This window comes from Pseudogymnoascus destructans, assembly GCF_001641265.1.
Source record: "Pseudogymnoascus destructans isolate 20631-21 unplaced genomic scaffold scaffold_1, whole genome shotgun sequence".
In the NCBI taxonomy this organism is placed as follows: Eukaryota; Fungi; Ascomycota; class Leotiomycetes; order Thelebolales; family Thelebolaceae; genus Pseudogymnoascus; species Pseudogymnoascus destructans.
Genome location: NW_020167520.1, coordinates 958,119 through 979,725, shown reverse-complemented (window position 1 = coordinate 979,725; position 21,607 = coordinate 958,119). Strand labels below are relative to the sequence as shown.

Sequence of the window (21,607 nt, the reverse complement as noted above, 5' to 3'; positions counted from 1 at the left end):
GCTCGAACGGGAGGAGGATCGCCTGGATCGCGAAGAGGAAGAAACCCTTTCGAAGTTACTTCGTCTGCGGAAGCAGAAACGCCTCATCCGAACCCGTGGTAAAGATATGCTCCGGCGAGGTTTGAAAACCCTCGACGAGCTTGATGCGGCAGAGGAGGCCGAACGTGTGGCTGCTGAGAAGCGTGACGCTGTTGAGGCCGAGGAACAGGCAGTTAGCGCTGCCTCCTCGTCTGTGACCGGGACCCCCGCTTCCTCCGATCCACTGGCCTACTCCCCTGCATCTTGGGATCAATGGCTGGCGGATGGCGGCGTCGATATTCCTCCAGCAGTTCCTTGCTGATGTTCCAGTAGTGAGACATGAAATACCGGGTGTAGTCTAGACTTCCTGGGTAGCTGCAGTCTGTAATTAACTGAGCTGACTTTGTTCAATATTTTGAATGGTCCCAATTTCTTGAAGTCCAACTTTGTGCTTGGTCGTTTCGTTTTGATATGTTTCCGGAGTAGGTATACTTTATCCCCCTCCTTGAAGGCAGGTTCCATACTGCGCTTCTTGTTTGCGTATGCGGCGGATCGTTCATTTAAGAATTGGATGTCCGTCGCAAGTTGTTCGTGGAACGATTTCAGTTGTTCCACCACGATCAGGGCTTGTTCAGCTCGTGATTCATCCGGTCTTGGTTGCCTATATGCTTCTGGCTGGTAGCCATAATTGGCAAAGAACGGTGAGACTTTCGTTGCTTCTGTCATCGCGCTGTTATATGCAAACTGTGCGATGGGTAAGATCTGAACCCAACAACCCCAACAACCCTAACAACCCTAACAACCCTAACAACCCTAACAACCCTAACAACCCTAACAACCCTAACAACCCTAACAACCCTAACAACCCTAACAACCCTAACAACCCTAACAACCCTAACAACCCTAACAACCCTAACAACCCTAACAACCCTAACAACCCTAACAACCCTAACAACCCTAACAACCCTAACAACCCTAACAACCCTAACAACCCTAACAACCCTAACAACCCTAACAACCCTAACAACCCTAACAACCCTAACAACCCTAACAACCCTAACAACCATAATAAGCTGTGACAAGCTGTGAGCTGTAATCATAACACTAACCCCCCTAGTAAGATTGATCTCCTGGTCAAGAGTAAAATCATCATGGCTTCTGCAGGTATTTTCAGTGGAAAGCTTGTGTGAGTTCAGGTGCATTGTTGAAGTTTGTAGCAGGATACCAAGTGTTGTCTAGTGGGTGGTTCTTCCATGCGGCCATATAGAACAGCTTCTTCCGTAGGAGTTTAGAATCTAGGATTTCTTCAACTTCCCATTCAAGTTCATCTTCTATAATGATTGGCAGGGGTGGTTCATGGTGCTGGCCTTGTAAAGCATCATCTGAGTCAAGTCGTAAGAGGTTGGTATCAAACACAGGGTGTATCTTCATGCTTGGTGGTAGCTGGAGTCGGTATGCAATATTCCCAATTTGCTCAAGGATTTGAAATGGACCAACTTGCTTATGGTCAAGTTTCTTTGAGGGTCATTGGGTTTTGATATTCCGAGTAGAAAGCCAGACTCGGTCTACTATCTTATATCTTGGTGCTGGCTTCCTGTTTTTATTTGCAAAGTGCTCCATTCGGGTTTGTGAGAGGGCGATCTGGTCTTGTAGGAATTCCCAAATATCTTTCATGTTTTGAGCTATGTCCTTATGTTCTTGTAGGGCAGTTTGGAACGTGCTATCCTCTATATCAAAGCTCATTCTTGGCTCGAAACCCTTGTTTGCAAAAAATGGGCTAACTTTTGTTGAGTCTGATGGAAGGGCATTTGCTGCGAATTCAGCCATGCAAAGATATTCAACCCAGTTGTCTTGGAGATAGTTGACATGAGCCCGTAAATATCGCTCGAGTTCTGCATTAAACCTCTCAGTTTGCCCGTCCGTTTCTGGGTGGAAGGCTGTAGACAATTTGATTGTAACTTTCCAAACTTTGCAGAGGATTTTTCACACTACAGCTACAAACTGGGGCCCTCTGTCTGAGATGATGGAATTTGGTAAACCATGGTGTTTCCATACATGCTGGAGTAGTAATCTCGCTGTAGCTTCTGCTATAGTTCCTTCTTTACCTGCAAAGCATGGGATAAAATGGTGCTCTTTTGTAAGTCGGCATGCTACTACAAGGATAGAATTGTTTCCTTCACATAATGGTAATCCTGTAATAAAATCGAGTGATATGTCCTTCCATGGTTGGCTCCCAATTGAGATTGGTTGTAGGAGTCCATTGTATGCATCCCGGGTTGGTTTTGATCTCTTGCAGGTATGGCAATTCCTCACATATTGAGTGATAGTCTTATCCATCCGGGGCCAGTAGTACTGTCTCTTAATGATTCGAATCAGCTTCCCAATTCCAGGGTGTCCCATTGCTGGCTGGTCATGAACCTCATGAAGGAGTTTAACTCGAACGTCTTCTGGGATCCAAACTTGATTTTGGTAGAGTAGGAGTCCATTTCTCTCATCGCAATGTGCTAAGGCTATATTTGGGCTATCTCGCTCGTTGTTCTGTAGTCTTCGGATTGTATCCTTGCATAATTCATCCTGGAGCTGCGCAGCTTGAATCTGGTCATGGATGCTTTGATCTTGTGGTAGGATTGGTGCAAGTTGAGCATCTTGTGCCTGCCCTTGACTTTTGAGTTCTAGCTGCTGTGCGAGATCCGGATGGAGTCTCTCAAGGGGTAATAGGGTTTGAAGCTGTTGTTTTTGATGGTCATCTTCTTCATTCCCTTCTGGTCTATCTCCTGGTCTTTGAGTTAACGCATCTGCTTTTCTGTTCTGCTTGCCAGGTCGATATATGATTTGGAAATTGTATCGAGAGAGGAATTCTGCCCATCGAGCTTGCCACCTAGTAAGCTTTTTTGTGCTCATGAAATATTCAAGACTCTTGTGGTCTGACAAAACTTGTACTGGCATTGCTGTGCCCTCAACTTCTGGTCTCCATGCTTCGAAGCATCTGACGGCTGTCTATTCTCATTTTTAGGGCGTATGATACTGTTAGATGCTTTAAGGAATAATGCCTCTATAGATTACCTGTCGACGATTGCTTTAGTCCTTGTGGCAGTAGTGAATATCCACAGCCTGGTTGTAGGCATATCATTTTTATGGTCGGAGGCCGAGTATCAAGTAATTCCCGACGAAATATAAGCCCTTTGTGAAGAGCTTCGACGATGTCGGTGGCAGTACTACCCTTGGATGTTGAGGTACTTCAACTGAAGGCTGAATAGGGGTAGGTTGAGGTGGAAGATGTGGTAACGATGGCTCTTCTATTTGAGAATAGCTCTCATGATCTGACGGCAAATCTGATAATTCCGAGTCGCTCATTTTTATTGTAATCGTCTACAGAATCAATTCTACGTCTATTATGTGGCCTTGGCTACTGTTGGCTATTCTTGGCATTATCTGTAAGATCCGGATATATCCTCAGATCGTACGATAGATCATAATTATGGCGGATAGGATATATCCGGATCAGTATCCGGATCAGCTCAGGTCATGCACGATCCGTGCCGAACACTGGAAGTCGATAATTCTCACAGTTGGGCCGGCCAGCTCGTGAGCGGGCCAAACTCACAGTTGGGCCGGAACATATATAGCTATTTTTAACAATATCAAGTTTATTCAATACAACTAGATCTAATCACCATATATTGTAATGAGATCTAGCGCATTACATAAAAGGGCGTAAAGATGAAGAGTCGGTTCTATTCTATTTAGGTGAGAAGATTTGATTCCATTGGACGATGACGCCACATAGGAACGGCGGAGATGTTGCGTATCAACTCAGTCAGAATCCAGCATAACTATTATTTATACTTATAGTTAACGAGTGTAGGTGTTTATGGCATGCTCCTAACAAATGCAACAGTGGATAGAATAGGGATGTCGATGGCAGGGGATCCCGCGGAAAGGTGGCATCGGATCCGTCGTGCCGTAGATTAGGCTCATCTCCAGAGATCGCGTCGACGTGGCTGTCGTCGAGATGGCTATACCACTAACCTATATCACGAACCAAAGACAATATCATAATTAAACCAGTGAAGAATTCGTCGTCTACCACTAGCGAGTACTAACTGTATATACTCTCCATCCTTTTCTCCCTCATAACCCTCCAAGCAATAACATCCCCTCGTCCATTCGCTCAACCGCAGATATAAAACCGGCACGCCACGCAATCAGTACACTCGCACTCACCGCGCAGAATGCACAGCTCACCCCCCACCACATACGGTCATGAAGCCATATCCATCCAGCCATCAAGACTCTCCCCACATCATTAAATCGCGCCACGCGCAGCACGCAAGTACCCCGTAAAAATAAAGCCCCGAACCATCAGAAAAACAGTCCAACGTTCGAGAAGAAGCGCACTAGAACATGATGTTATCGCAATGCAAACACGACGGCATCGCTCAGGGATCATGAGCCAGGACAAACAGGCGGTTTGTTCAGGGGATCGGATGTTTTGTAGAAGAGTAGCATTGCTCGCTCGAGCAGTGATGTGTGCGCGTCAACGCTTACAAGATGTAGCCGAAGACACCGAAGAGACCAGCCGCGAGGACACCGGCGCCGATGTCCATACCGTTCGCCACAGCGGCAGCCTTGCTGGTAGCCGCAGCTGCGCCGGAGTCCGAGGTGCTGGATGGCTTCGACCCACCCGTGGTCTCGCTGGCGCTACCGGCACCGCCGGAGCCACCGGTGGAGGAGGGGGAGCTCGTCTCGGACCCGCTGCCACTGCCAGAACCGCTGCTGGTCCCGGAACCGGAGCCCTTGTTGTAGTCGGTGATGTTGAGGGTGCCGCAGGTGTCCTGGATATTCGTCTTGCACTTGCCCTGTCCGACGGCGTCGTTGGGGTGGGCCTTGATGCAGCCGGCAAAGTTGGCCTGGCAGACGAAGTCGGGCAGGGTGTTCTTGTACTTGGCGAGATCGGGGGTGGAGCCGTCCTCGCAGAGACACTTGTAGGTCAATTTTTGCTGTGGCGGGTTAGCTTGATGGCATGGGCGTCTGGGAGGGGGCCACATGGGGAGTGGCAGGGACGTACAGTATCGCAGTCGTTGGTTGGGGCGTTGCCATCGCAAAGGGTCTGGCAGCCCGTGCGCTCACCAATGCACCAGGAAGCTGCGGGAGGGCGTCAGTCAATCAATTGGTGGGGGGATGCGTATCACGGAAACTCACCAGCCTCCTGAGGATCGACGTTAGCGATGTCAAGGTAGGTGAAGTTGAGGGCGGTGGAGCCCGTGGAGCCCGTGGTGGTGGACTGGGCGATGGCTGAGCCAGCCACGAGGGCGAGGGCGAAGATGGAGGTGGTGAGCATGTTTGCGCAGGGGGACTTGGGAAGGATGATGGGATTGAGTAGAGCTGAATTGAGATTGAGTCGAAAGCAGAATTGATACTCTCAGATTGATACGCTTGGTTCCAATGAAGATCAAGGGACTACAATGTGAAGTGAAGTGATGTGGAATATGGAGAGAGAAAGAGGGAGAGAGAAGAGGGAGAAGAAGGGGAGAAGAGAGAGAGGAGGAGAGGAAAGGGAGGAAAGAAAGAAAGAGCGAAAGAGGAAGAAAGGAAGCTGTTCGGGCGGGAAAGACGCTAGCAGGAAATGGGAGGCGGGTGGGTAACAGACAGCGGAGTGGCGGGTTTGGGCAGGGAAGGCACGATGGATAACGGTGAACGGTGAACGGGAATGTCGGCGACACAACGCGAGAAGGAACGAAAAGCCCATATTGGCCAATCAGGCACGCTCTGGATATTGCGGGTTGGTGATTGGCTGACAAGAGAGGACTAGACAGACTAGATGAGACTAGACAGACTAGACTAAACTAGACGAGACTAGACTAGATGACTAGTGCTCATATCTCTGTAACAACCGAGGGGCAAACAAGCTACTCTACCTAGAGTACAGTACGGCGACAAAAGTATTCGTACGGGTCTGTGCTCAAATTGCAGTAAACGAGTGTCTTTTTGTGTGATAAAAAGCACAGACCCATACGAATACTTTTGTCGCTGTACTGTAGGTACTCTGGATATGACGGTACTAGTCAACTCTAGGGAGCACTAGTGGCTCATGGGGTTTAGCGTCTGTGTTGTCTGCGGTGTCTGTGACGTTGTCTTAATTATGGCAGAGTGTCTGGTCTGAGTGGTGTATTTGTTAGCACCGCTGACATGACAGACAGACAGCGACGAGTCCCATAATGAAGAATCGCACATATATGAACCACTCTGTAACCCTAAAAACCCTCTCTCCTCCATGCTCATGCTCATGCTCATGCTCATGCTCATGAGGCGTGGGCCGTATGCCTTTATCACGTCATGTTTCCCATGGTATCATATCATAACGAATCAAAATCACAACATGGTTGGCGCCGAGACAACCATGGCCAAGCTCCCTCAAACTCTGAGAATCCACTCTACACAGTCTTCGAAGTATCTTCCGCATCAAGTCCGTTCTCAGACACTGATACTTGCTCTCCTCTGTGCCGTCTGAACGGCATCTTCCCCACGCTGGCCGCCAAGGAGCCCGCTCTCCTCATCAACCACCACTGTTTTCGCCGGTGCTGCCGCATGCTTGCTTGGCTTCGACAGTGCGGACCACAGAGTACTCCCAATTACGATCGCCCCACCGAACAAGCTCCACCCGCCCGGCAAGACGCCCCAGATCGCAAAGTCAAAAGACAACGCAAACAACACCTGCGTATACAACATACTCGTCGCCTTGCTACTGCGATCGAGCTGCAGCCCGGCCGTCAACAGGAACTGCAGGGCGAAGCCAATCACACCCAGCAGCACCATTAGGACCCACTCGCGGGCCCCGTGGGGCATCGTAAAGGACATCCCCGGCACGACGAGAACGGCGGCGGCAGAACCAAACGTGCCAAGAACGGCAAAGTAATTGACGGATATCAGGGCATGGGCGCGAGTGCCGATGACGCGGATCATGGTGTAAGCCCCTGAGGCGCCGAGGACGCCGATAAGGGAGGCGGTGATGGCGAGGAGGCGCTGAGTGGGGGAGACGTGGTCGATGTCGCTGGGACGGGGAATGTCATCATTGGCGGCGGGCCAAAAGAGGCTGGAGGGGTGGGCGATAAAGATGACCCCGACGAGAGCAACAACACCAGCAAGAAGGTCGCGGCTGCTGAAGATCTCGCCACGGAAGATCGAGCAGGCCCATGCGGTGACGATGGGGATGAGGGAGCGGAAGACGGTTGCTTCAGCGAGGGGGAGATAGTGCACGGAATCTATATGTTATTAGCATCGCAATCCTCTAATGGCCCGAATCCGGGGTAAGTCGTGTGGTAAGTGAGTCTCACAGTACAAACAAAACAAACTAAAAAACCCAAACAGCGCGCGGACGACAAGCCAGCCTCGGACATCAGCCCTCCCAAGCGGGAAGTCTGGCACCTTCGTCCACCACATGTACAGCGAGCTGAGAACGAACGTCATGCCCATTCGTGCGAAGATTATCTAGTTATCCAATCAGCGACTATTCTCACGGCAGTCCATCGTCGAGTGGCAAGCTACGTACCTGGAAGGGGTGCATCTTATGCTCGCCCTGCTGAAGGAAGCGGGCTATTGCATCCATAGACGATGCAATAGCTTGAGCAAGGACGATAAAGATCAGTCCCTTATTATTATTCCACGTTGATTTCCATGTTGCCTGTGGAGCCGGGGTCGGGTCAGCCTCTTGTCCGCCATGTGGCGCATCATCGCTGGCCCGAAGAGACATATTGGGTGTAAATATAAAAACGATGAAGACCCCAGGGTGGATAAATATAATCTATATGCAAAATCCCTATGGCCTCGACTGATAGAGCACTGTAAGCAAAATCAAACGGGCCAAATTTGGACTAGACCCTTTTGTACCCCTCTTCTCCCCGCGTCTCGGCCCGCGCAGCACGCGGCCACGTTTAGCGTGGCGGTAGTTTAGTTTCGACCCTAAGATTTTACTGTCGTCAGATAGGCCTTCTGATATTGTGCTCTGGAATACTATCTTTATGAATTCATAGTAGATGGGAGTGATGGTGGATGGCATTATGCACGGCGTAATCAAGTGTATATGCCATCACGATTTGATATATTAATGTCACGTGATATAGTATATGAAAGTTGATTCTTGTTGTAGAAGCGGCCCCCCACCATACCCCCACGGGCTAGCGAAGAAGGAATTATCTGTTCTGGAGGGCAGCCAGTGTCAGGCATCGCTAGCGCTGAAGGCAAAGCGGGCACCAATAGCTTCGCTAGGTAGGTCGGAGCTAGGTGACCTGCTAGGCTGAGCTAGGCGTAGAACCAAGCTCAGCGGCAGGACGGGCGTGGGGTTGGGCAATTCCAGGGTCAAACGGAGTGCCCATCTTGGTTTACAAATAGGTAGCGTAGGCCCCGTAGATAGCTCTTGAATCCAGTCTATTCCTACAGCCATGACGCGTTAAGTCGATACTCGATTCACGTTAAGTCGATACGTTTTGCTGGCCTCAACCCCCCTGTCCACTAACGTAGGTCGTGGCGTAAGCGGTCTAATGGCGTAAGCGGTCTACCCCACCAAACCACCAAACTGCCAACTCAAAAAATCGCAAATAATTCAATTACTATAGTGCCAATTCATCTAAATCGCTGTCATATAGCTCTTCTTCACTCTTTTCATCTATTTCCTCAATTGTAGCTTCATTAATAAGTCATGGTGTTGTTCTAGACCTCTGTGAAGCTGTTGCTTTTGCTGTTGCTGCTTCTGCTTCTGCTACTTGCGACCGTAGCTCTTCAGTAGAGATGTGGAATTGGCCCTTCAAAACTGCCCTTATTTTATACTCTGCGCTTCTGAATAATTGAGCGCAAGTTATCTGTCTCTCTTTGTTGTAGTATGTGGTGTGTGTTAAGCCTCTCTGTCTCATCTGCTAACTTATGAATATATCGCTTTGTAGGAGCGTTCAAAACACCACCATGACTTATTGTAGAAGAGAGAACTGTATTTGCTTTGTGAAGTGTCTGAAAATCAGGAGGACTGCTATTCAAAAATACTTTCTCAAAAATATTATGCTCTGTTGGAGTCCTTGGCCATTCTACTACGTCTGTTGTAGGTGTAAGGATGCCAAAGCCCTCAGTGATGGAAAGCATCAGAGTCGGGCAGCTTACAGTCACGTGGGGAGCATTAGGGTAGGTTAGCCGAGTCGGACCCGTTTCGGGTACTTAAGGGGACTGACCAAACGGGGTTCCTCATTATCTTTTTTGTATTCTTCGTAGTAGACCTATAGGATAGCATCCGTTTAGCCTCCGACTCGCACTCTCATATGCTATTACTATGAGCTGGGTGCCCTGTGTCCTTACAAAGCTCCCACTTATATGGCTATCATGGCCATCACAAATAAGGAGCATTTGTTGTAGTTGTCCATTTGGAAGTGTTGCTTTTGCTCTTGTAGAGGGCTCAAAAACGCGTTGTAGCCACTCTAATCCATGAAGATTGCTTGTACATCCCTTTGTATTTGCAGAGAAGTGCCATTTGCTTATAACGTCTTTGGAATCCAGCTCTGTAGTACATTCTGTCCCTTGAAGATAATGAGGGGGTCGGTGGTTGTTCCATCCATACAGATGCACTCAACAGCAGAGTGTAATGGTGGGTGCACCAGATGTGAGAATCTAGCCACCCAAGGAAGGGATGATTTTACTAAGACAACACACTGTCTTAGGAAAAAGAGCCAAAGGGTCGTAGCTTAGACTATTCCACAATGCAGCAATCAGGTGTATGATGTAGTGGAGTGGTTTAGACAAGTTGTAACAAATGTTGAGTCTGAGAACTCAGGGATAAGTCAAAGGTTAGCACCTCACTGACTTTTCAGAAACAAGGAGTAACAAGACCAATGCTTGGAAGCTTGGAAAAGATGTGGAAGTATGTCATAGTCGATTTACTGTATTGTCTGCTTGCCCTTTCTTAAGGAAAGTGTAACGCTGACTTCTAAACGATAGAAGACACAGAGGTTTCTTGTGTAAGGTTGACTTGACAGAGGAGGCAGGGGATTAGACACAAAGGCTTTCCAAGTAACACGTTACAGTATTGTAAAGAATACTATATTGAGTTGAGCACGAAGCTCCTATCTAAGGAAATACTATCTACTTATATAGTGGCGTCATGCCTCATGGGTAATCTGGATAGTTGGCAGATAGCTAGATATTCAGGATAGTTCGTGGATAGCTCAACTATCCAATATCCACTAGTTTCTGCAACTATCCATTAGCCCCATCACATGGCAGCCTACCCCGCTTGCCCCCTGTGACTCACACGTCACGTTACTAGGCCCAGGCCCTGTAACCATGATGTCATGTTACTGTAGCCGTAACAGAAAGGGCAATCCTATTTATGCTAAAGGAGTGTAGTTCTCTCATTTTCCAAGACTTTCCATAACTAACCAGGCTTGGTAACTGTAGTCGACATAAGAGAATCCCATAGAACCAAGGTTCCTAGCCTATAGGAAGTGAAAGGAGGTCCAAGGTCAGAGTACCCCTATAGACAGATTATGTGATAACTTAACCAATCTTGTGGGTAACTAAGGAGCGATGGCGTGTAATGAATCATAGATGGTTGTAGAAGCTTTTGGAGCTATCGTTCATGTTCCTAGGCCTCTAGTTGATATAGATATGTCATGTGTAGTATTAGCCCAGTAACTAAGGAGTGATGTCAAGTAATGAATCATAGAGGGTTGTAGAGATATGCTATGTGGTCATATCGGCCTAGTAACTAAGGAGCAATGACGTGTAATGAATCATAGAGGGTTGTAGCAATCGTTGAGTAGTATTGCTCTTGTTGTTGGTGTGACAAGCCAAAATATGTATAGTGATTTGTAGGTTTGAGGAGGAGATTTCTAAGTTTGCTTTCGAGTTTGATAGCAAACTGAGTGCAACGAATGTCAGTATGACACAGAGACCCATTCCTGCCTCCCTGGATGTGCCTGAAAACGCGTCCTAAGTGTAGAATCCACGATAATTCTTGTTGATTGCATTGTTCCAATTGAAAATCCAGTCTCATCCATATTGTAGGTGTTGTGGTTTTCGATTTTTAGCTCTGTTGTGAGGCTCTTGTATGCGTCAAACCACCCCCTCAACACATGCTTTGTAACCCCATTCATCCTTTGTGCCTCAACCCTCCTTCCTAACTAATGCATAAGTTAGGATGCCTCTGAATGAACCGTGGCACCCAATCTTGCCCAAGTGGTAACTTAGGTAGTTGGAGTTGTGGTTGTTGAGTTTGTGTCTGTTGAGTTGGTCAGGTCTGCTGGGTTGGTCAGGTCTGCTGGGTCAGTCAGGTCTGCTGGATCAGTTGGGTCTGCTGCTGGGCCGGTCAGTTTGATAGGGTCTGCCAAGCCACTAGTTAGAAATAGCCGAGTCTGCCAGTCTATGGCAGGTTTGATGGGTTGGTGGTTGACTTGACTGAGGTGGTCAACTCCACAGGTTAGCTCACTGGGTTAGGAAGACCTGACACTTGTTTGACCGGACTTCCTCTGCAACCTCACATAATATGCGATGGCTAGGAGCATAGCCGCTTGCAGTAAGCTCTTTAATCCACTTTAAGAGGGTTTTCTCCTGGTTTTTTGATAATAACTACTATTTTTGACGTGCTTCTACACACGTTAAGCCTCCATTTAGCCGCTTAGTGACAGTGGTCTTTGTAAGCCCCAAGACCTTTGCAGCTTGATATGCAGATTTAAATTTACCAGACTTAATTCCTAGTACTGCTTCAGTTACTTGAATATCAAGCTCTTGTGCTGTTATTGACTTCCGTCACACCATGTTGGGTTGGATGAGGTGATGTGGTGGTCTGGTAGTTTGGTGGTTTGGTGGGGTAGACAGCTTACGCCATTAGACCACTTACGCCATGACCTACGTTACCAAAATACGTTCGATATCTTGATATTTACGCTATCTCGATGGTATTTACCGGACCCGAGCTATCGACTTAACGGATTATGACTGTACTGCCTATTACTGCCTACTCATGCAGCCCAAAAGTTTCCACAGGGTCTGTGCATAATAAGTGGGGCATGTAAGTACTTGAGAAAATGCATGTACATACTCTACTCGTTGTAAGGACACAGGGCACCCAGCTCACAGTAATAGCATATGAGAGTGCGAGTCGGAGGCTAAACGGATGCTATCCTATAGGTCTACTATGAAGGATACAAAAAAGATGATGAGGAACCCCGTTTGGTCAATCCCCTTAAGTACCCGAAACCGGTCCGACTCGGCTAACCTACCCTAATGCTCCCCACGTGACTGTAACCTGCCCGACTCCGATGCTTTCCATCACTGAGGGCTTTGGCATCCTTACACTCATACTGATCTACCCACGAAAGTTGTTCCCCCCATTGACTGCAATAAAAACCGCTCCAACTTGTCCTTAAACGAAGCACATAATTGTGTAGATTTCCCATACATTTTTTTCCCCCATTCTTCCTCAAGAAATACCCGTGCATGAGCTCTCTCAAACTTCCCTCCGTTTAATGGTGTATAGCCATCAACCTGATCCTTGAGATAATCAAAGGCATTTTCAATAGGGTGCAAATCGGGAGAGTTTGGAGGCCAAAATTTCACTCTATAGATTCCCTCCTTCTTCATATAATCTTCCAATGATCGGTGAGCCTTCAAATGAAGACTTACATTATCATCCACAAACCATACTCGTTTTGTAGGATGTAAAGCCTTTACTTTTCGAAAAGGGGAAGAGAAGAGGAATAAGAACCATCTCTCGATATAGAAACCAATCAATCCTGCCCTTTGAAACTTCTTGCCCTTCTGATTGCCGTCCTCTACTCCATGTCTCTATATCTCCAAACTCTTGTGAAGCAACTTGTGCCTTTTTCCATTTGCTTTTGCCATTCCGAATATCTGCATTTAGAGTTTCCATATATCCGTACTCAAGAGTTCCAACTGTTGTTGCTCTAACAAGTTCATTCTCTGCTTTTGATTTCCAATATGCATTTATCTCTCGTAGTTTTTTTCACATGTATCTGCTTCTCTTCTATACTTTCAGGAATCCATGAACGAGAAGGGCGTAAGATAGAGGTTTCTGAACTCATTGCTCCCCAAAACATAACTTGAAATAAAGATTTCTTCTGTTGAATTGCCATGCTCTCTGCTGTTTGACCCCGTTGAACTGTTATCCGTCGTTTCTTATGTGGATTCCCTCCGAAATTGATATATGATTCGTCTGAGAAAATAAAATTTGATCCAACTTCAAGTTCGGATAGTGCCCATTTGCAGAATTTCCATCGTACTGAAGGAATGATATTATCCAAGTAGGGCTTGAGGCAGATGTTTTTCCGTACAATAGTTGTGGAATTTCAACACTTGAGTGATTCTCTGCAACTCGTTCGACAATTGATCGTGCATAGCGTAGATTTTCCTTATTAATAACTTGTTGAAAAGTGTCAAATGGATTTGCAAGTAGCAAAGATCGTATGCGTAGTGACTCTTCAGAATCCTTTTGAATTGTCTGTGGTCTTCCGCTTTGTGGCTTTGATTCGAGGTGTTGGAGAAGGTTGTGAATTTCAGTATTCCCTGCCCTTTTAACAGTTTGGTGCCATGTATATGCAATAGAGTCAGCTGAGATTCCAAGCTTCTTTTCAATCTCTCCATATGATGCGTTCATGTATACACGCAAGGTAATAATTGCAGCATGCAGTGGTATTATTGCTTCATTCACTCTCATACTCTACGCGTGTACATTTTCTACGCATGTAGTCGGGTACAAGTACATGGTGCTTGGTAGATTCTTACAATCTAATTGGCTGTTGTGCACAGACCCTATGGAAACTTTTGGGCTGCACGAGTACTGTGGTATACTATAATTACTCCTAATTCCGGTGAAGCGTTACTGTACGCACCCAAATGTAAGGATGCCTCCTTACCTAGATACTCGAAGGACCCGCCTCAGAGCTGTTACGGTCACCACAGGCATGAAAACCGACTCGGTGCTGTTTCGTACCAGTTGAGGAGCACATAGCGAGTTACACTATAGTGGGGAACGGTAAGGGTGTAGGGTTCGGGGTCGATGCGGACCTGTTGCGGTGGAAGGTTCAGGGCTAGGGTTGGATTAACCGACTCGGACCCGTTTCGGGTATTTAAGGAAACAGACTCAACGGGGTCCCCCATTCATCTTTTTTGTATCCTTCGTAGTAGACCTATAGGATAGCATCCGTTTAGCCTCCAACTCGCACTCTCATATGCTATTACTGTGAGCTGGGTGCCCTGTGTCCTTACACCAAAAGTGAGAACTCAGAGATATTAGAGCGATTCAGCAGTGTTCGACAGTCGTCGGCTTGACACTACCTAATCCAGTGATGCCAAGCAGTACTACAGTACTACTAGATTATATTAGTATTAGAGCAATAGAATCCTTGTTTAGTACTTACCATACCTCCTAATTAGGCAATATCAAAAGTTTGGTGATATTGACTGTATTGATCGGTGTAGAAAAGTTGGATTATGATCGGTCGTTAGATAATTCTCCCCTTCCAACCATACCCCCTACGGCGTTCCCTTTGCAATCCCCTATGTGACTAGAGCCCTTTGTTCCCTCTGTAAAATACTGGCCTTTGATAAATTTTTCTACTTCAGTAAGTGCTTTGGAACTGGGCGGGTGGGGGGAGTGGTGATAGCGGCCGGAAAAAGATACATCGCAGTACGTCTATTGCCATACAAATATATATGTAAATGGAAGTACCTATATATACCATTTTGCGACTGCCACCACTGCAAATTACCCCTATTTGACCACCACTTTTGTTATAAAATATCTTTGCGACGTAGCTACTATACTGTGTAAAAATAAAGGAGGTTATAGTAATATAACCTAATGTCGGATATTGAAGAGCTAGAGTTGATTGCTCTTACTGTTTGCGCAGCAGCCTTGTTCGACGTCGTCACTGGCGCCGATATTATCGGTGGCTTATACGGTCTTTACATATAACTCAACACCCACAAGCCCGGATTACATACGAATATGAGAAGTTCAACTGGAATCTATGATTGTGGGGTAGTCAAAGTCCAGGGCGGGTAGTTCACAAGTTCCGGTAAGTAATTGAATAGGGGTTGAGGTTTGGGGTATAGGTTCTTATACTATTAAGGTTTTCAATCGAGGAAATCACCTGGCTTGTGCCACTCCTTTGGCTTTATAAAATCGAATGGGGAGACCGGGTAAAGCCAGACTTAGAGACTGCTCTTTGTGTAGTCCTACCTCACCTTGCGTATCCAGGACGTTGGTCAACCTGCGCTGATCTTTTTGGGCGATCGCCAGCAGGGCTCTTGTAATGGTGGGTGCACCAGATGTGAGAATCTAGCCACCCAAGGAAGGGATGATTTTACTAAGACAACACACTGTCTTAGGAAACAGAGCCAAAGGGTTGTAGCTTAGTGTCATACTGACATTCGTTGCACTCAGTTTGCTATCAAACTCAAGAGCAAACTTGGAAATCTCCTCCTCAAACCTACAAGTCACTATACATATTTTGGCTTATCACACCAACAACAAGAGCAATACTACTCAACGATTGCTACAACCATCTATGATTCATTACACGTCATCGCTCCTTAGTTACTGGGCCGATATTACCACATAGCATATCTCTACAACCCTCTATGATTCATTACATGACATCACTCATACTACCACATGACATATCTCTACCAACTAGAGGCCTAGGAGCATGAACGATTGCTCTAAAAGCTCCTACGAACCTCTATGATTCATTACATGTCATCGCTCTTTAGTTACCCACAAGATTGGTTAAGTTATGACATAATTTGTCTATGACATAATTTGTCTATAGGGGTACTCTGACCTTGGACCTCCTTTTACTTCCTATAGGCTACGAACCTAAGAGATGGTTCTATGGGATTCTCTTACGTCGACTACAGTTACCAAGCCTGGTAATCTTGGAAAATGAGAGAACTACACTCCTTTAGCATAAATAGGATTGCCCTTTCCTTAAGAAAGGGCAAGCAGACTATACAGTAAATTGACTATCACATACTTCCACGTCTTTTCCAAGCTTCCAAGCATTCATCTTGTTACTCCTTGTTTCTGAAAAGTCAGTGAGGTGTTAACCTCTGACTTACCCCTGAGTTCCCAGACTCAACATTTGTTGCAACTTGTCTGAACCACTTCACTACATCACACACCTGATTGCTGCGTTGTGGAATAGTCTAAGCTACGACCCTTTGGCTCTGTTTTCTAAGACAGTGTGTTGTCTTAGTAAATTCATCCCTTCCTTGGGTGGCTAGATTCTCACATCTGGTGCACCCACCATTACACTTAGACTATTCCACAACGCAGCAATCAGGTGTGTGATGTAGTGAAGTGGTTCAGACAAGTTGCAACAAATGTTGAGTCTGGGAACTCAGGGGTAAGTCAGAGGTTAACACCTCACTGACTTTTCAGAAACAAGGAGTAACAAGATGAATGCTTGGAAGCTTGTAAAAGACGTGGAAGTATGTGATAGTCAATTTACTGTATTGTCTGCTTGCCCTTTCTTAAGGAAAGGGCAATCCTATTTATGCCAAAGGAGTGTAGTTCTCTCATTTTCCAAGACTTTCCATGACTAACCAGGCTTGGTAAATGTATTAGAAATCAAGTGCGACCCACAACTAGCTTGCTAATCATGTAGTGAACGTAAGAGAATCCCATAGAACCATCTCTTGGGTTCCTAGCCTATAGGAAGTGAAAAGGAGGTCCAAGGTCAGAGTACCTATAGATAAATTATGTCATAACTTAACCAATCTTGTGGGTAACTAAGGAGCGATGACGTGTAATGAATCATAGAGGGTTGTAGAAGCTTCTAGAGCTATTGTTCATGTTCCTAGGCCTCTAGTTGTTAGAGATATGCCATGTGGTAGTATTGGCCCACCCCCTTAAGGAGGAGATTTTCTTAATAACTTGTTCAATGAGTGTCCAAATGATATGCCGTGATGTATGTAGCATAAACAGATGTAGTAGAAGAGTTTGCAGCAATCGTTGAGTAGTATTGCTTCTGTTGTTGGTGTGATAAGCCAAGATATGTATGGTGACTTGTAGGTTTGAGGAGGAGATTTCTAAGTTTGCTCTTGAGTTTGATAGCAAACTGAGTGCAACGAATGTCAGTATGACAGCTCTCTACAGTTTTCAACGACGTAATGAGCCACTTAGTATACGAGTTTGAGGCTGTACTTGAGTGGCACCCATACCTTACATACAAGAAGCTGTTACAATTCGAAGAAGCGATTGAAGACAGTGGTGGGTGTGGTCAAATATGGGGGTTCGTCGACGGAACCTTCCAAGGCTTTTGTCGACCAGCAGGAGACTCCAAAGTCTAGCGGCAGTGGTATTCTGGATATCAAAAGAAGCATGGAATGCACTTCCAAGCAATTGTAACCCCAGACGGGCTTGTATCATCCTTAATTGGACCATATAACGGACCCGCAAATGACTGGCGAATATGGCAGGATTCTGGCTGCGTACAGCGGATCCGGCATACTATAGGAGGAAGAAAGGATTTATATCTTTATGGGGACCCTGCCTACCATTGTACAGAGGGTATTCTAGCCCCATATACTTGCCCTCGTGGTCATGGATATCTTCCGCAAAAGCAGAAGCAGTTTAATAAGGCGCTATCATCTGTAAGAATTGCAGTAGAGAACGCCTTTGGGTTAACACAACAGTTATGGACATATACAGCATTTGACAAGGGGTTACAGTCACAATCGCAGCCTGTAGCTGCTCACTTTAAAGCTGCAATACTGCTGTCAAACTGTTATACCTGTATTTGTGGCAATTTGATCGGGACAAGGTTTCTAGTACCACCACCAACAGTAGAGGAGTATCTTTGTTATAATAGCTAGCTACGATATATACTAATTACTTGACTCTATCCAACCCTCTACTTCGTTGATCCCATTGTGCTGTGAGCTCTCAACTGGGATGCTTCGCCGGATAGGCCCATGAAGTGCTTGCTCAAGTAACGATATCATCGTTAACTGGCCTTTTTTGATTTCTTCCTGGCCTTCCTGAAGCTCCCGGATCTGGTAATCAACTTGCTGAAATTGCAACTCAATACTACTTGTATTAAGTCCTCCATTCTCACTTTCCTGCTGTCTATCCTGCCGGTCTATATTACCTTGAGTATATTGGGCTTTTAAAAGCTCAACTAATGACTCAATACTAGTCGACGTCCGGTCTTCACCCTGTATATTCAAACGCTCATCTAGGATCATTTGATTATAGGAAGGGGAAGATATTCGCAGGCGCTTCTTGCAGCTTCTTGCTTGACTGACTGACTGGCCACGAGCGGAAGAAGTGCTTTGATAAACTGGCGTTGAGGTTTCAAAAGCTCAACGCCAGTTTATCAAAGCACTTCTTCCGCTCGTGGCCAGTCAGTCAGTCAAGCAAGAAGCTGCAAGAAGCGCCTGCGAATATCTTCCCCTTCCTATAATCAAATGATCCTAGATGAGCGTTTGAATATACAGGGTGAAGACCGAGTCGAGTTGATAGAGCTGTTGTCCTCACAGTTATCACTTTGTAGCTCTTCGTCGTCGTCTACGTCAAAGCCTGAGAGCTCCCGTGCTCTTTGGCCAATAGACTTATCACGACTTTTTGGAGGATTCCTCTGGTATTTCCTCTTTGCCGCAAGGGCTACAGAGAGTGAGTCCCGGATATCCTGCGCCCGCTGTGACGAAGTGAGAACAGTATTTGCTGCCTCACTTCGCTCCTTATTAAGTCGCTCCTCCTCACCAACAACGTCAATCCAGTTATCAATCTGGACAGTCAATTCGCTCTCGCTGTCTGTCTGACTGGTCCCAAGACTGTCAAGGTATGCCCTCCTCCTTTCAGTTTCCCGGCGTAATACTCGGTGAAGGCTCTTATGCTGCTTGCCAGTTTCCTTCGCAAAGTCCTCTCGAAGATGGGACCAAAACCCAGTCTTGCTACCTGGTCGATACACTTTGGCATTTCGATTTGCAAGCCGGAATAGGACCAGCACTTCAGCCTTCGTCAAAGGGGCCATCTTAGTCGGAGAGCCTTGAGGATCGCAGCTTTCTATACGCTGCTGGGTTGAGAGCTGTGATACTTCTGGTGTTTCGGCTTCCATTTGCCCCTCAATCGTAGGCTGGATAGGCAGAGCAGGGCTTGCTCTGCCATCTTCTTCGAAGGTAGAGTATTGGCGATGTCTTTGGGGTAAGGATTGGGGCTCATAAGCCAGGAATTCGAGCAGCTTCAAGGCCATTATCTCTTATATAGAGCGACGTATGTAGATACTGCTATACTACTGTATTCGCCTTACAATTACATGTCGTCTATCCAAGGTAATTACTAACTTATATTCTAACTACAATAGGAATCTGGCTGGCTGTTAGCCTTGAACAGATAACTGTCTGAGTTGACAGTCTTACTTCCTATTTAGGAAATAGTGGGGTTTACGGCGAGCAGGGCTTAGTTTATACAGGGTTCCTGGTCAAATTTTATACACTAACTACTCGTGCGGCCCAAAAGTCTGTACAGGGTCTGTGCATGGGAGGTGGGTCATTGTAAGTACTTTTGAAAAATAAATACATAGAAATGTACATAATCTACCCACGAAAATTGTTACCTCCATTTACTGCAATAGACCGCTCTAACTTATCCCTGAACGACGCACATAGTTGAGCAGTTTTCCCATCCATTTTCCTCCCCCATTCTTCCTCAAGAAATACCCTTGCATGAGCTTTCTCAAGCTTACCTCCATTTAAAGGTATATATTCATCAACTCGATCTTTCAGATAATCAAAAGCATTCTCAATAGGATGTAAATCAGGAGAGTTTGGAGGCCAGAATCCTACTCTGTGAATTCCTTCTCTTTTCATATAATCTTAAAGTGAATGGTGTGCTTTCAAATGAAGACTAACATTGTCATCTACAAACCAGAGTCGTTTTTCTGGATGTAATGATTTGATTTTCCGAAAATAAGGAAAGAGAATTGGGAGTAAAACCATTTCACGGTATAAAAACCAATCAATCCCACCCTTTGAAACTTCTTGGTTTTCTGAAACTCTTCCTCTACTCCAACTCTCCATGTCTCCAAATTCTTGTGATGGTCTTCGTGGCCGTTTCCATTTGCTTTTCCCTTCTTGGATATCTCTGTTTAAAGTCTCCATATATTCATATTCGAGAGTTCCAACTGATCTTGCCCGTAAAAGCTCATCATCTGCCTTTTTTTGCCAGTATGTATTTATCTCCTGAAGTTTAACACATTTTGCCGCTTTTCTTCAATGCTTTCAGGGATCCAGGATAGTGACGGGCATGAGACAGCGATTACAGAACTTATTGCACCCCAGAACATAACTTGAAAGAGAGATTTCTTCTGTTGAACTGCCATACTTTCTGCTGTTTTACCTTGTTGGACTGTAATTCGGCGTTTCTTGTGTGGATTTCCTCCAAAGTTGATATATGACTCGTCTGAGAATATGAAGTAGAACCAGCTTCAAGTTCTGATAATGCCCATTTGCAGAATCTCAAGCGTACTTCAGGAATAATATTATCAAGATATGGCTTGAGACAGATGTTTTTGCGTACAATTGGGCGAGGGATCTCTGCACTTGAGTGGTTCTTTGCAACTCGTTCAACAATAGAGCGTGAATATAGTAATTTCTCCTTATCAATAACTTGTTGGAATGTATCGAATGGATTTGCCAGAAGTAAAGAGCGTAATGACTCTTGAGAATCTTTCTGTATCGTTTGAGGTCTTCCGCTCCAAGGCTTTGGGTTAAGATGTTCAAGAAGGTTGAGAATATCTGTATTTCCTGCCTTTTCCACAGTTTGTTGCCATATACGTGCAACAGAATTAGCTGAGATTCCAAGCTTCTTTTCAATTTCTGCATATGAATCATTCATAAATATGCATAGGGTAATGATTGCTGCACGTATTGGAATTGAAATTTCGGCCATTGTGCAAGATAGTTGAGAGTTAGGTATTATTGTTGTAACTGAGTACTTATGCTTCCTAATTATTCTAGTGTTCTAATTGGCTGGAGTGCACAGACCCTGTACAGACTTTTGGGCTGCACGAGTACAGAGGTAGCATTCAAAAGTTTTGTCCTGCCAAGAATGCCAAGGTATGCATAACTTCCCCTCACTTGCGACCGACGAACTGACTCAATCGACAGTGCCTTTCAAGTTCAAACGATGGCACCGAACACGGATATCTCGACGAGGGCCCTGATTGTGGCCCTCAAATCTCCGACTGGAGGAAAGACTTCAGCGGAAGTTGCTGAGAAAACTGGCCTGTCAACCCGACAGGTGAACCGGATATATACTCGCGCAATTGAGCGTGGGTTTGACCCCAACCATATGCCACTCACCTTACGAGATGAGTGGTTACAGGACGCTCCCCGGTCTGGCTGCCCGACAAAACAAACAGCTGAAGCGACAGAGGGAGTTGTCGCAAAGGTGCGAACCGACCATTACGGAAGGGAAAAAACTTGTGCTGATATCGTGGGGGAACTTAGCTTCCAAGGTATCGACATTGTCATGACACTCCTTCGATATTTGTGTCACGACCCTTCGATTCGCTTTAGTCTCTAG

General features: G+C 45.9%; 3 protein-coding genes across 3 annotated transcripts; 2 read left to right on the top strand and 1 right to left on the bottom strand.

Moving 5' to 3' along the window:
- Positions 1-4,098: 4,098 nt before the first annotated feature.
- On the bottom strand, positions 4,099-5,947 carry VC83_00264 (uncharacterized protein). The gene is made up of 3 exons (XM_024463959.1): positions 5,221-5,947; positions 5,087-5,163; positions 4,099-5,018 (listed from the first exon to the last, which is right to left on the bottom strand). The coding sequence occupies exons 1-3, from the start codon at positions 5,357-5,359 to the stop codon at positions 4,563-4,565; spliced, it is 672 nt and encodes a 223-aa protein (XP_024328218.1). The 5' UTR covers positions 5,360-5,947; the 3' UTR covers positions 4,099-4,562.
- Positions 5,948-6,354: 407 nt separating this feature from the next.
- Positions 6,355-6,837, top strand: VC83_00263 (uncharacterized protein; the record flags this gene model as incomplete). Its single annotated transcript, XM_024463958.1, has 1 exon — positions 6,355-6,837. One exon carries the CDS (start codon positions 6,355-6,357, stop codon positions 6,835-6,837), a length of 483 nt encoding a protein of 160 aa, XP_024328223.1.
- Positions 6,838-21,108: 14,271 nt separating this feature from the next.
- VC83_00262 (uncharacterized protein) lies at positions 21,109-21,607 on the top strand (the record flags this gene model as incomplete). Its single annotated transcript, XM_024463957.1, has 2 exons — positions 21,109-21,138; positions 21,190-21,607. Exons 1-2 carry the CDS (start codon positions 21,131-21,133, stop codon positions 21,605-21,607), a joined length of 426 nt encoding a protein of 141 aa, XP_024328224.1. The 5' UTR covers positions 21,109-21,130.